General features: G+C 45.1%; 1 protein-coding gene across 1 annotated transcript in view; it reads right to left on the reverse strand.

Moving 5' to 3' along the window:
• Window positions 1–15892, reverse strand: part of ZFAT (zinc finger and AT-hook domain containing) — a 160880-nt gene that overhangs the window by 22895 nt on the left and 122093 nt on the right. The window contains exons 13-14 of the mRNA XM_018058597.1: window positions 6816–6934; window positions 256–382 (exon numbers count right to left, since the gene is read on the reverse strand). Of these exons, the coding sequence (XP_017914086.1) occupies window positions 256–382; window positions 6816–6934 (246 nt within the window). The remainder of the gene's footprint in view (window positions 1–255; window positions 383–6815; window positions 6935–15892) is intronic.

Consider the following 15892-nt stretch of genomic DNA (forward strand, 5'->3'; position numbering starts at 1 on the left):
TTGGAAGGGAGAGACGTGATGATATGTACGGACATCCGGCAACACCGTTTGGCGGCACCACCTCACCTGCAGCTCTGTTCTAGAACACTCTGCAAGAGATCTCTACCTCTAAGCCTGACAACCAGAGAGCTCCTGAGGGCGCAACAGAGCTGAAGGAGATCAAGTGACAGACATCACTCATTCACAAGTTCATGCATCCACTCAGCCTGTCAAAGACCAGCTCTAAGGTGTCGGGGAGGCGGGGGGCGCTCTCACCGCTCTCCGAGGTGTATCTCAGATCCTGGAGGGCGGCCACGGCAGCCTGTGTGCCCTGAACGTCCTCTTCAGCTTCTGCGATGTGCAGGTACTGGGTGGAAGGCTCCTCGGGAGTTTCTGTTGCTGGCTAAATGAAAACACAGAATCATTGATGGGACTGCCTAGAAGACCCCTAGAAGGTCCCCAGAAGCCCTGGGATAATGGATTCAGACAAAACAAACACACACCAGCAATGCGTCTGCAGCAGCTCCTTTGCTTGGCACCCCTGAGAAACCAGCGCTCCAATAAAAACCCATCTCCCAAAGAGGAAACTTCTCTGTGGCAAGTGCCGAGACATTAAAACCAGCTTCGCAGGAAAGCCTCTGGTGACACGCTCTTGCCGCAGGGAACAGAGGATGCTGTTCACAATGAAACAGGAGACATGCAGAGAGACCCTCGTGTGTGCTCTGCTCCACCCACTGCCACCAACACTGCTCTGATCCCCCGTGCCCAGGGCCTCCTGCCATGAGGTCAAGAGGGAGGCACAGCTGTGGTGGCAGTGGACGAGAGGAGAGGACCAGTCACCACCACATCTGGCCAGCTTAGAGCATGGGTCCCGGCACACAGCAAGACCTCAGCTACTCGTGCAGCCTGTGGCTCGTTTTATTTTTACAGGATGGGTATGACAAATGTGACTGACCAGAGAAGATACACCTGTGCAGAATCAGGACCCCCCACGAGAGAAGGAGAAGCTAAAGGGGCATTTACAGAAACCTCACACCGATAAGGAGAGGAGAGGAAGACATTTCACACGAACTAGATATTCATAATCACCTCTTCCTGGCACTGGAAGGCAGGCAAGCATGAATGTCACCAATAAAGAAGAACGAAAAGGAGATTTTACACACAAATTATGGGAGCCAAAGTGATCACACTCTGTAAGCACTTATCAGCTATTCACAAAGGCTCAGAATAGAATGTGATTATTCTTTTACAGCCAAGCGGTCAAGTTCATTTAGTTCATTTCCAGCCTGACATTTAGTAGATACCCAATGAGTATCTGATTGAACGCATAAATGAACAAAAAGAAGCATGCTTCCCTATAAGTACCATTAGGCAACACTGTGGCCAACGCGGACGGGATCTCAGCCTGTGATGAACAGGAAGGGCGTGGCACAGCTCGGCTTTGGGGTACTCTCTGTAATAACCATCTGTGGGAAGGCAGTGCTTTACAGGGGACTCCAGGGAGCCTGGCGACAGCGTGACTGCTAGGACAGGCAGCCTATCATCACTCGGGGACCACCCCTGGCCAGCGTCTTGGCTGCTCAACTGTCGTACTTCTGGAGTCTAGTGGGTGACTTTGTGTCAACTGTATTTGTAGAGTCACAGCTCTGCTGAAGGTGTCGAGATCTGTAAGAAGCCAGGTCTTCAGAGGAGAGGGGCGTGACTGCACGAACAGAAGCACCAGCTGGCCGGAAGAGATGCTGTCTACATCAGGAACCGGCATTCCATGTCTATTTGTTAACAGAGAGCAAAGCCCTGCAAGTATGGACTCGAAGCACCAGAGGATTTCTGTAGATGGGCACGCGATGGTGATGTTGCTGACACCATCGCCACCGCACCGCGGACCTGCTGGGGACTAGACAGTAACCCTGGCATTTCATACATCCTGTCTCTCAATCCTTTTGACCTGTTGAGTGGCAGGAGCCTCACCACAGAAATTAGAACAGAGCGGTCACAGAGGTTTAACAAACAATGGCTCAAGGTCAAACTGTTTACAGGAGGAGCCAGGAAACCGCAAGGAAGTCTGTCCAAGTCCACATTCCTTAAATTTTCTTACAGAAAATGTCAAACATATGCAAGACGGAGAAGCGAGCCTCCATGCTCACAGCACCATTTCAGCAGTCACCACTTCACGGCCAGTCCTCCTTTGCCAATGCCCCCACCACGCTCCACACGACTGCCCTTTGATTTTGAAGCAAATGCAGACATCATATCAATTTAAACATTTCAGAATGCACCTCTAAAAAATAAAACTCTTTCAAACCAGAACTACAACATCACCATCACACTCAGAACACTTAACAGTGATTCCTGAATTGTCTTCACATCCCTAAGTGGTGTTCTAATTTCCCCAATTCATTTTTTCACAACTTAATCCTCCAAGTCGTACTCAAGTTATTGGAATCCATATATTAGAACCGTCTGATAAAATCTCGTAAGACTTGCATCTATAGGCTCTCCTTCCACTCTTTCTCCTCTGCTTATAGTTTCACTGTGAAAAGCGGCTGCTTGCCGTCAGAGTTTCCAACAGCCTGAATTGTGCTATCTGCACCACCAGGGAATCACTGAGCGTGTCCCCCGTCCACTGTATTTCCTGTACATTGACAGTCAGACGTGGAAGTTTAATCAGGCGATCAGTTCCCTTTACAGCAGGAGGACTCCATGGTAACACTGTGTACTTCCATCAGGACACACTCCGTGACTGAGCGTCTCTGTTTCTGCTGCCTTGTCAGGAGACTATGGTCATTGCTAGACCCATGATGCCAGTGGAGGGTTGTAAAACAGAAGTCATGGAAATCTTCACTTGTTGGCTGGAATACTTCTACACAAAGAAATCTCTCTCCTCCAACATTTGGTTATTCTGAGGTACGGTTTGTTTAGATGAGGTAGAATAATTGTTCGACTCTGAGCCTTACCAAAGTAACAATTTTATTTATCAAAATAGAGTCGATTCACTATTACTCTGCACAGGTAACTAAGGAGTTTTCTCCCAGGATTATTATAAACTCATGGATTTAAACACATTTGATGTGCTTCACTCCACTCTGCAAATACTAACAGCAGCCTTAGAGTAACCATATCAACTGCTGGTGGTGGAATAACTAAGAACAGTATGTTTTTTTGCCAGTTCCTTTCACCCTTAGGTTCTATTCCACTGGGGAGGAACAATCCAGTTTCTATTTTAAAATCTCTTAAAATAGTTCTTCTCTATGTGGTTCTGCCATCGCTTTGACATACAGTTTAGATCCTTGATTTCATTCTACTCTTAATTTTCAGGGCTTGCTTTTTTAAAGTTCAATTTTGTTTTTATTGCTATATAAAATCAGAAGGGCTGTCAATAATCTTCCAACAATCCTCAGCCCCTACCTCATCACAAGAAACCATCACATGAATCCAAACAGTGTGACGACAGTCCTTCTGATCACGTCACATCGGGGGGTACATGATGTCACTGTCTTACTACCGAGAATTCTGACCTCGGTTGCGCAGCTAAGGTGGTGTCGGCCAGGTGTCTGAACTGTGATGTTACTTTTTCCCTTTATAATTCATAATTATTTAGGGGGAGATATTTTGAGGTTACATCAACACTCTATTTCTCCTCGAAACTTCTGTTGACTAATTCTGGCATTCATCAATGGACCTTGGCTACTGTAATTATTACTGTGGTGTTCCAATGGTAATTTTCTATTTCCCTCATTTTTTCTAGATCTATTAATCAGAATTCTTCTGTAGGTAAGAACTGGTCCTTCTCTACTATTTATTCAATCATTTACCAGTATGGATGCAGAGATATTTACTCTATGCTTTGAGTAATTTTTTAGTCCAATACTATCATGATTTACTTTGTTACTCAAATTGTTCCAGTTTCGGGCCATTAGGAACTCTCTAGGGGATTCCCTGGTAGCTCAGCTGGTAGAGAAACTGCCTGCAATGCAGGAGACCCCAGTTCAATTCCTGGGTCGGGAAGATCCGCTGGAGAAGAGATAGGCTACCCACTCCAGTATTCTTGGGCTTCCCTAGTGGCTCAGCTGGTAAAGAGTCTGCCTGTAATGTGGGGGACCTGGGTTCGATCCCTGGGGGTTGGGAAGAACCCCTGGAGAAGGGAAAGGCTTAGAACTCTCTGGATTGTCTCCTGTGTCATTTTGACACACGTCTGTTTTACTTTTGTGAAGCACATTGGTGTTACTTTCCAGCACTACAAAATGCTCCAGGATCATCTTCCGTAATTTCTGCCTCTGACCTGAAGTCGACCACTTTTTCCAAGGGACCCTGGTTTCTCTTCTTGGAGAATCCTGTTAGAAACCAAGACCTGGAGACTAGGTACGCTCATTGTCAGTTAGGGTCACTGTTTCTAGGCCCTCTGAGCACAAAAAGCTAAGAAATACATGCATGTATAAAGTTTAAAGTTTAGTCACTCAGTTGTGTCCGACTCTTTGCAACCCTATGGACTGTAGCCCACCAGGCTCCTCTGTCCATGGGATTTTCTAGGCAAGAATACTGGAGTGGGTTGCCATTTCCTTCTCCAGAGGATCTTTCTGACCCAGGGATCGAACCCAGGTCTTCCACATTATAGGCAGAAGCTTTAACATCTGAGCCATCAGGGAAGTCTACATGCATGTATACTAACCGTGTACACACATATATCTGGAATTATTTCTGCATTAATCTATTGGTGTATACACACACACACACACACACACACACACACTCTATCTTCACATACTACATTAACAGAGTTGTAATAAACAGCTTTGTGTAGACACCTTCCCTCATTTTTGTCAGTATAACCTTGGGACAGTTTTCTAATGGTGGGATTGTTTAGTTAATGGAAAAAGAAGTGCATATGTAATTTCAGTAGATATTGCTAGAGTCCCCTTCGTAAAGGTCACACTGTTTTACACTCCCACCAGCAATGTATAAGAATGCCTATTTACTCAGCCTCTCCAGCAGAGATGATGTCAAACTTGTGGATTCTTGCCAGTCAAATAGGTAAGAGATTCTATCTCTGTTTAGTTTTAATTACACTTATCACATGTGAGGCTGATCACGTTTTCAGATAGTCAAGGTCATTTGCATTTCTCTTTCTTCGAACCTTTCTTATCTTTTGCATTTTGGGCTGTTGATCCTTTTCACCAGTATTGCTAGAAGAAGCCTTTTACAACATTAAGATACTCACCTTTTTTCTATGATATGACTGAAAATAGTTGTTTTTTTTTTTTTTTTTTGTCATTTGCCCCTCTATGAGTTCTTTTACATAAGATTTTAAAAATGTTTTTCATGTGGTTAATTTGTTTTCAATCACTTTCCTAACTGAATCTGGATTTTGAGTTATAGTTAGGAAAGTGCTCCACACTCTCAATTTATGAATAGACTCACTTATGTTTTCTTCTGGTATTTGTAAAATAGCTCTTTTTTCACACTTAAATCTCTGTTCTTTTGTTCTAGGTTATCTCTCTATAAAAGCCATTGATTATTGTATATTGATGTTTTAATCTGCTATTTATCATGTGTAGTAGATTTTCATTCATTCTTAGATTTTCAAAAACATAAGCCTGTATCTACAGAGACACTTTTCCTTCCTTTCCAATTCTTACATCCCTATTTACTCTCCCTTGTCCGACACGCCCGCTGAGGCCTCCCATGCTGTTAGAAGACCAGAGCCCCTAGGGCATCCTCTTCTTGTTCCCAAATCTAATAAGAAACTTAAGATGTTGGCTATTGATCTGAAACATATATATTTTGTTTCTCGTCTTAAAGATGTACGCATCAAATTCTGCTTTATTGACTGCTTTTAATCAGTGGATGCGGAATTTTGTCAAATGCCTTTTCTCTACCCATGAAGATGATCATTTCAGTTTTCTCCCTAGTTCTGATACTACGATGGGTTATGTTAACAGATTAACACATTCCCTCCCACTGGACAACCCTTCCCTTGCTTTCTGGAATAACCCCCACATTGTCATTGTTTCTGAGTCCTTACTCTTAACTGGAGTAAACCCACTGGATACCGCGGTATGACGGAAACTTCTCAGGAAGTGGTCCTCAGCTGAGGAGGACCTGGATCATTTGGACTCCTGGGGAACCTGGCAGTGTCTGCACTTTCTGTCTGGTTTTCTTAACTGGCTGCGCTAGTGGATCCTCGTGGGCAGAGGTCAACGCCGCTACTAAACATTCTAAAATGTGGAGAGTAGCCCTCTACAACAAAGAACTGTCCAGATCATCATCTCGGCAGCACTGAGTTTGAGAAACTCTGTCTCAGGTAAACTGCAATTTGGCAGTGACCCCTGGTACTTGAAAAGAGAAATAGCTACTGGCTTACAAAATACAGCTACTGGCTTTTATAGAATTCAGCCAGGAAACTGGTTCCAACATCTGATTGGAAAACAAAGGTGACAGGTAGGAGCACCTGCCTTCAGTTGAGGGAGAAGAGGACCTAAAATCAGCAAGTGGGGCCCTTCTCTGTTCTCTGGGCGGGGACCAGCAATATATACTGTCAAGCATTTTTCTTTCAGATGCAGTTTCTGAAACTCTGGATTCAAGATAACAGAAGTAAAGGTATCAATGAGTCCAATGCAGAGATTCATTCACAAACCAGTCGCAACACAACTCAGCATAAGAAGCCACACGCATGGCCCGGACCTCATCCAGTATACCCCCATCAGATGAGAGACGGGGTTCGGAAAGATGTCCAAGTTTCCCACCAGAAAACCCATTGCTCCAAGGAACGGCACCGGGCTTGCCTGGTTTGTCGTCTGTGCTGAGGAAAGTCACGATCAAGACCAAGCTTTCAAAAGTACCTCCCACTTGGGGTCTCCTTCACTCTCCACCAACTTCAGGCCATGCTTGTTCTTCAGGTGCCTGTTGAACTCCCACTTGGTGCCATAGACGAAGCTGCACACTGGACACTTCAAACCGCCTGGAAGCACAGACACAGGTAAGAAAGCGCTCACAGCCTCCCGTCCAAATGCCTCAAACCTAAGACATGCGTTCGTCTCCAGTATTTACTTTCAATCCAAGCTTACTTTACCAGTAAACAGAATAGCAGCAGTTCAATATGTTTTTCCAGGCAGAGATTTTAAAACTTAATGCATTTCTTTTCATTTATTGAATCAGAATTTGCAGAGAATCTAATACACATTTAATATTTTAGGTGACAGAGAGTCAAGATGAGTAATATTCCTTTGGCCAAGTGGATAAAGTGACTTAAATCATTTCTTCACATTTTTATTTGGAAAATAACAAATAATTTAGAAAGCGAAAAATAACTGAAGGACAATGGTTGCTTTTCTCAATCTCTTTTGTCCCAAAACACTAAGACAGAGGGCCAGATGCTCAGTCTCCTTCATGTCAGAAGTGAAGCCAGGGATATAAATCCCCACTTGAATATCCCCGTAAAGGACAAATGAAAAAGCTGGTCACATCCTGAAATGTCACTATTTATTTAACTGATTAAATTTGACACATGTTCCAGGAAGTACCTGAATGTTTTAATTAAGAGAATATAAAACTCTAGAATTTTTAAAAAAACTGAGAGTCATACAAAGACTGCTGTTGCTGCTGCTGCTGCTGCTAAGTCGCTCCAGTTGTGTCTGACACTGTGCAACACCATAGACGGCAGCCCACCAAGCTCCCCCATCCCTGGGATTCTCCAGGCAAAACACTGGAGTGGGTTGCCATTTCCTTCTCCACATACAAAGACTAGCTAAGATTTTATCAGAAGCAGTAACTAAATTTGCAGCTGGACAAAAATCATTTGTTTATTTGTTCATCTGAAGCACAGTTAGTTTACAATGAATGCTATGTCAGTTTAACCTAAGTGTTAGCACAGGGAAGTGACTGAACAGGACGTGCTTTCAGAAGCAGACTAGTCCCCTGGGAGGCCAGCTGTAGTCCCAGCAGTGCTGTGTTGTGCTCAGGTGCATCCAACTCTTCACACCCCATGGACTGTAGCCGATCAGGCCCCTCTGTCCATGGGATTCTCCAGGCAAGAATACTGGAGTGGGTTGTCATTTCCTCCTCCAGGGGATCTTCCCAACCCAGGGATAGAACCCGCATTTCCTGCATTGGCACATGGGTTCTTTATCATCTGAGCCACCAAAGAAGCCCGGCATCAGGCCTCTAATCTACTGGACATTGAGCAGGCTAGAGTCCGGCCAAGTGCTAGCAGCATCAAGCCTGCACCCGAGGGGCTGGGGCAGTGAGATGGGAACAGAAGGCCTCTAACTGGTCTCCCACGGCCACAGTGGGTCTGCTCTCCACCTGGCACAACAGCTGGTCTTAAACCCTCCGCTGAAATCACATCTCTCATAGGTGTAAGCCCCTCCACCAGCTTCCCTTCACAGCCAGAACAGGAATTAGCAGGAACAGAAGCTAAGGCAGGTGGCTGAGGGCACAGTCCCTTGCGCCTCGGCCTTTCCATGCTGGGCGAGAGCAGAGGAGCGCGGCAGGTGCAGCAGAGACGGCGGCCAGAGTCAGCGCAGACGGTGCATTGGGAGAGTGCTCAGTCGCTTCCGCCGTGTCCAACTCTTTGCGACTCCATGGACCACAGCCTGCCAGGCTCCTCGGTCCATGGGCGTCTCCATGCAAGAAGATTGCCATGTCCTCCTCCAGGGGATCTTCCTGACCCAGGGGTCAAAACAAACCTGTGTCTCTTTTGTCTTCTGCCTTGGCAGGCGGGTTCTTTACCACTAGTATCACCTGGGAAGCCCACAGAGACTGGAAACAGTTACCAAATCCTGACCTTCTAGGACATTCTACAAAAAAGGCAGCTCAGACAGTGGTTTTTCCGAAACTCAAACACACTGCACTTTTTTAGGCAAAACCAAATGAGCTGCTTCTTTCTTGCCTGGAGGATAATTAAACTTAGTTCTTATTCTTCTTTGTTATTGCTTGTTCATCATCTAAAACAATGCATTTTCTTACAATCATCTTTTAAAACCCTCCAAGGCATGAGAACCACTACCTTGTCTCTGGGTTAAGCTGACGTTGCTTCTATAAAGACTTAATCTGTGGCAATGAGCACAAACAAATTACTGAAGGTTAAATTTAGGCTTTAAAATGAAATTAAGGATTCCTTCTGGGCTATTCTTTAATGGAAACTAATTTAGGGAGAAAAAACATCCTGATATTATGCTTAAATTAAAATTAATATGAGAATGCCCCCACACTAATTAAAACTCCCACCTTTATCACGGTGGCTTTAATTAAAGAACAACAAATGGAAATATGTAATCTAGATGGAAGGTGTAACTGTGCCAGGTAACTGACATCAAAGCCGAGAAAAATTAATTTCCATTTCAATTCATTAAATGCTTAGGCAACACTAGGCAAAGGTCACGGGGAGACCTAGTGAGTTTCCTTGCAGCCCTGATATTAAGTGTACCCCATAAAAACCACAACCCCCCCTTCCCTGCAAGTTGCAATCTTCCTCATAAGGAAAGACGAACCAAGCCAAAGGACAGAATTTCAGGAGCAATTTGGAAACTCCATCATAGCATCTTTTGTTCTTTTTGGAATTCAATCTACTCCAGAGGAATTTCAAGTAAACTATTTTCACTTCTTTGCAGTGGCTGACGTTATTGAAAATTCAATTTCGTTTTCAATAATATAACTCCCAGAATGGCATGGATGCTTGGTTGGACAGTCAGGAGATCTGCATTTGTCACTTGGCTCACGTGACTCAGAACCACTTCCTTGAATTCTTGGGTCTTGGTTGTTTTTTTTTCCTATGAAGGCAAAAATGCTAAAGCTTATATCCTTATAAAAGGCGGTGTATTAAGTCAGAGAAGGAGAAATATCTTATGACATCCCTTATATGTGGAATATAAAAGGAAATGATGCAAATGAACTTACAAAACAGAAACAGACTCACAGACTTAGAAAACAAACTTACAGTTGCCAAGGGGAAGGGACCGTTAGGGAGTCTGGGATGGTCATGGACACACTGCTATATTTAAAATGGATAACCAACAGGGACCTATTATATAACACAGGGAACTCTCTGCTCAATGTCATGTGGCAGCCTGGATGGGAGGGGAGTTTAGGAGAGAATAGATACACATATATGTATGGCCGAGTCCCTTCGCTGTTCACCTGAAACTACCACAGCATTGTTAATCAGCTATACCCCAGTACAAAATGAAAAGCAGGGGAAAAAAAAAAAGACAGTGTGGGGTCAGCAGAATAACAGGCTCCCCAGAGATATTCACGTCCTCCACCCTGGAACGTGTGAACATAAAACCTCAGGTGGCAGAAGAGATCAGGTGAGGGGCTGGAGATGGGGCTACTATCCTGCACCATCTGGATGGGCCTAATGTTATCACAAGGATCCTTCTAAGAGTGGGCAGGACAGCAGACCCCGGTGCCGTCACCTAACAAAGATGGAGAATGGAGGAGGGAGCAGAGCCAAGGACTGCAGACAGCCTCCAGAAGCTGGAAAGAGAAAACATCCTGGTCTTGAGACTCCAGAAGGAATACAGACTTGTCAGCAAAGCTGACTTGAGCCAGTGAGACCAGCTTGGGCTCCTTACTTCAGAATGGCAAAATAATAAATCTGTGCTGTTTTAAACCACCACCAACCATGTGGTCATTTGTATCAGCAGCAATAAGAAACTAATATAGATGCTCAAGGGTAACTGGACCAAAGGCAGCTTAATTACCAACAGAAAGTGGACACAGAGAACTTTTATTTTATTAACATGTGAAACACGAAATCGGACTTCGAGAAATACTGCAGAAGTAAAACAAAGTGCCTTTGACCCTGAGTCAGGCTAAGCCAGAGCTTAATCAAGGTCTCCCTCATCCCTTCTGGTCCTCCCACACACTTCTCAAAACCTTGGTGATCTGAGATCCTCTGGACAACAGGGGACGGGCTGGAAAGAGAGAGAGAGGCCCCAGCGTCAGTCTTGGTCAGGTTAGCAGTCAGACCTGGAGGCAAAGAAGCAGGAAAAAGCAGACAGCTCCTGCACGCGTAACCTTTCAACACGTCCTCGTGAGACCTCGTGTGACCACCAGCAAATGCAAACCAGTCCCCAACAGGACCACACCTCCTCCTCTTCCTCTTCCTCTTCCTTCTTTCCTCCTCAACAAGTGCACAGTTGAGACTCACGTCAGGGGACGCAGCCCATCCACGGTGAGAAGCCAGATTCTGAATCAGGACCCGGGTCTGGCCTAATCACCTGCTCACTGTGTAGCTGGGGTCCAGTCCTTTCTCCTCTCTGTACTTCCTCATTTTAAATTGGGAAAGATGATGCCAACCTCATGAGAGGTAAGCTAACATGGAAAATAACAGCCAACAGCACGGCATCACATCACTGGAAGCATCTTCCACTAATGTATGGGATCTGAGCCCTAATAAAAATGATTTTAAAATAAAAATGTTCAAAATTCAAATAAAGGACTCTAGGTTGGCTGACAGGTTCTGGAATTTTCTCTATACAATTTTCCCCGAATCTGGTATGGAAAGGCTTCCCTGATAGCTCAGTTGGTAAAGAATCCGCCTGCAATGCAGGAGATTCCAGTTCGATTCCTGGGTTGGGAAGATCCTCTGGAGAAGGGATAGGCTACCCACACCAGTATCCTTGGGCTTCCCTTGTGGCTCAGCTGGTAAAGAATCTGCCTGAACGCAGGAGACCTGGGTTCGATCCCTGGGTTGCCTGACAGTTTCTGGATTTTTTTCTACACTATTTTCCTCAAATCTGGTGTGAAAAAACTAAGACATGAAATGTATATCAAAGGTATGGATATACATGTTTACATTCTTAATATAACTGTTCAAAACAACACAAAGATTTCAGCAGATGCCACAAACTAAGCCTTCTCTGGCCCTCTTCCTCGTATCTTTTCTTATCATCCTTTATCTACCCCCTGCTCAATGACTCCTTAAAATGAGGGACCTGAGATAATGTTCACCACCTGGGAGGAGCAGTGAACTTCTCTCCTATAGCAACGTGGGGCCTGTTAAAGGAGCACATACTTTCTGTTAGAAGATCAGAACACGGAAGAGCTGCCCAGGCTTCATCCCCAACCCAGAATGACAACAAATGCCACCACATCCCAGTGCCTCGCACAGCGTGGGGAACACGATGAGCTTAAGAGACACTGTGAAGAAGGCAATGGAATAAACACAATAGGGAATGTGAGCCATTTATCAGGCACTTGTGACACGTCAGGCACGGTCTGGGATCTTCGAGAATAAGATCTCGTCTTTGGAAACTGATGCTCGGAGAAGCTGAGTAACTGGTCCAGGGACCACAGGGATCACAACGGGCTATAGGGCTGTGCACCCAACCCTAGACTTGTGCCAATATCCTGGGGTGACTTGAAGGAGGGCCGTGAGGGTCCCAGAAAAGGACCAGCCCATCGTTACCAGGCCGTGAGCTCCGACAACGAGCTGAGAATTTGTGATGCTGAGCACCGAGCATCTGATGCCTCTCACAACCTCTGGTTTTAGTGAACCAGCTCCTGAGCTGGCTTCATCAGGCTTTTTAAGAGGAGGAAAGGGGCAGGCCAACTGAAGCGATACAACAAGAAAATGTATATTTTGTGGGAAAATGCCTCAAATCCATATTAATGAACAGTGACTGACAGAAAGGAATAAACAAGGGATTGATCTGCTTTCAAAACATCAGAAGTAGATAAAACACAAGCAGGGGATAAAGCATTTACATAGCATTCAGTACAAGTCTAACTGCCAGAAAAGCACTGGAGTCCAAGTGCCTTCGGCTGAGGCCCGGCTGGCACATGGCTGGCATGCGGGTGGCACACGGCTGGCACGCGGCCTGCGCCCCTAGGACCAGACGTGTGCTGGAGCCAGAGGGAACCAGCTCAGTAGCTGGCTAGGCACATCCCTGCCCAACTCAGCGATGTCACATGGGAAGCTTGAAATTGGCCCCGGTGGAAATATTCACAGCACAGAAACTGGAAAATGCTACATATCAGCGCCCCGTCCCCTGCCCCCGGGAAGCCAGCTGGTGAACATTTCCAGAACACAACGGGCAGACACCCCAGCAGCCTCCACTCCAGGGTTCGCGGAAAAGGACTCAAACTGCAGGGAAAACACCACAGTCCCTTCCTTGAGAAACCTGCCCGGAGCAGAAACCTCAGCCTTTTAGGTCCTCTTCCCACCTCCTCTACAAAAGTGCTCGGACCCCCTCCCCAAACCCCTGAGCCTGGGGCAGAACCATCCTTCTCAGCCATCGATGGCTCCCGTGTGTCACTGTTTCAACACAGCGGACAGACAAGGAGTCCCTGCACTTGGTTTCAGGTGACTGCAACATCATTTTCAGAAAACTACCTTTATGATTTTTTTTCTTTAAGTTTTTGTATTTTTGGAAATACTTTTTAATTTATTTATTCAGAAGATAATTACTTTACAATATGTTTCTTCCATACATCAATATGAATTGGTCATAGGTATACATGCGATTTTTTATTATGCCATTTTAAAACCTATTCCTCTATCTCAAAACAAGAAATTATAAAGTCCCAGGAAGATAATTTTTGAGGGGTTGGTAGAAGAGGAAAATAAAACCAAACAAGGATGGGGAGAATTACATGAAATTAATCAAAAGAAAATGAGAAAAGTCCCAGTGAGTGATCCCAAACAACTCAGCATTATGATCCTTTTTATTCAGTCCCATCTTCTTCCTCTTTCCTTCTCTCCCTCAGATGCAAGGTCAGCAAGAGCTGTGTGCTCTTGAGGGCTCTGAGCTGCACTAATCCTCAACCAACTCTTAGATTTCAGAGGCAGTTCTCCTGCCAAGACACAGAGGCACGGTGTCTCCTATGAGCCAAAACACATTCCGTTGCTTCCTTCCAGGTGAGTCTCTTGATGGGGGCATAGCAAAAATAAATAAACACACACGAAGGCCAAAAATAGCCCTTCAAAATTAGAAAACCCAGACCCTGTCAGGGAATGCCAACTGATTATAGAGCAAGTTAGAAAGTTAACTTAGGGCATGAAGAAAATGTAGGGCATGAAGCCACTTGACCTCAGCACATTTTGTGCAAGGTAGTGATGAAAGTCTGGAAGCAGGGAACTATGACAGAGGCATCAATCAGATCCCCACACCTGTCCCAATGACCAAGTAAATGTCTATTTCCCGCCAGTCCAGCCTAAGAGTGTGAAGGATGTTGAAATGAATCACTAGCCCTGTACTCCAATTATTTACTGTGACTTGAAGGCAACCCAGGAGAAGGGGAGGACAGAGGATGAGATGGTTGGATGGCATCACCAACTTGATGGACATGAGTTTGAGTAAGCTCTGGGAGTTGGTGATGGACAGAGAAGCCTGGTGTGCTGCAGTCCATGGCATCAAAAAGAGTCGGACATGACTGAGTGACAACTGAACTGAAGGCAATCCACCCTCTTTTCTGTGATTCCTGGATAGCAGGGTCCTCAAAAATGATACACCAGCTCTAGAAGCCTTAGCATAGTTTCAGAAAAAAAAAAAAATACAAAAGAAAGGCATGCAAATGTACTGAGTGCCAGACACTCAAGTGTTCTCGTTTCATCCTCCTGGAATCCTGCGTGATGGCAGCTGTGAGCTCCAGGTGAGGTTCGGGGCCGCCGGTGGAGGGTGGGTAACTTGCCCGAATGGCAACGCACTGGCCTGCCCTCCAACTCCTAGAAACTGTCTTCAATACCAACACGAGGCACACGCTCCCATTATCCCAGATGGATGACTCAAAATTACCCAAGAGTTTTCTGCTGCTCGTCTACTTCCGTGTGTCAGCCCTGTCACCGGAAGTGCTGAAGGACACAGTCGATTCATTTGTTTTACATTAGGACGCCACTCGTGGTGGTTCACGCACCAGGGATGGGGTGGGGGGTAGGGGACAGGTTTCTAAAATGGTCTTCAGCTTCAAAGAGTCACAGGATCCAGGGAAGAGCAACCACTGACACACTGCACTCTGCAATCACTTTTCAGCTGAATTACCGGAGCACAGAAGTAAACACAACAGCGTTTCTATGCAGCAACAGCATGTGAGCTAAACCCTCGCAAATGGAAATGTGACCATGTATTGAAAAACCCCCAAACTTTTCAAAGATATTAGAGTTTTCATTCATTCTTCTTTTCAGGAGGAATATGTAATTTGAGCACTCAAATATTTTTGGATAAAGAACCCCACCCATAAATGTGCTTAATATAGTGCTATTCATAATTGCAATTAAAGAAAAATCTAGAAAACCTACAGTGTTCAACAACAGGAGTATGGTTAAATATAGTAGAGTGGGACTTTCCTAGTGGTCTGGTGGTTAGGAATCTACCTTCCAATGCAGGGGACAGGGATTCCATCCCTGATCAGGGAAACTAAGATCACACATGACTTGGGGCAGCTAAGTCCGTGTGCCCAACTACTGAGCCTGTATGCTGCAACTAAGATGCAACGCAGCCAAAAAGGCAAAGTAAATAAATATTTAAAATAAATAAAGTGGGGTGCTCCCATTTCATGCTATATTGCAAAAATCCCTTAGAAGTTAAAGCAGGAAGACAGTGTAGCAAAGGAAAACAAACTGTGTGTGTTAATCAACATTAAGTGAAGAAAGTTAGCCACGAACATTCATTTGTTCAAAATGTGTGCATGGACTAAGGACAGAAGGCCGTACAGTTGACCCTTTGAACCTCCAAGTTCCTCATCCTATGTGGGGCTGAAAATGCAGACACCAACTGTTCTCTGCCATTTTACACAAGTGACTTGAGCATCCTCAGACTGTGGTATCCATGAGGGTCCTGGAATTGATCCCCTGCCGACCGAGGGATGACTATACCAATAAATGAACTTTATGGGAAGGGTGGTAAAATGTGTGGGTAAGTGATCACTTTTTTTGTTTAAGATTTCCATCAAAAGTGAGAGCATTAGCTGCTCAGTG

Source organism: Capra hircus, chromosome 14 (assembly GCF_001704415.2).
Source record: "Capra hircus breed San Clemente chromosome 14, ASM170441v1, whole genome shotgun sequence".
Classification (NCBI taxonomy): Eukaryota; Metazoa; Chordata; class Mammalia; order Artiodactyla; family Bovidae; genus Capra; species Capra hircus.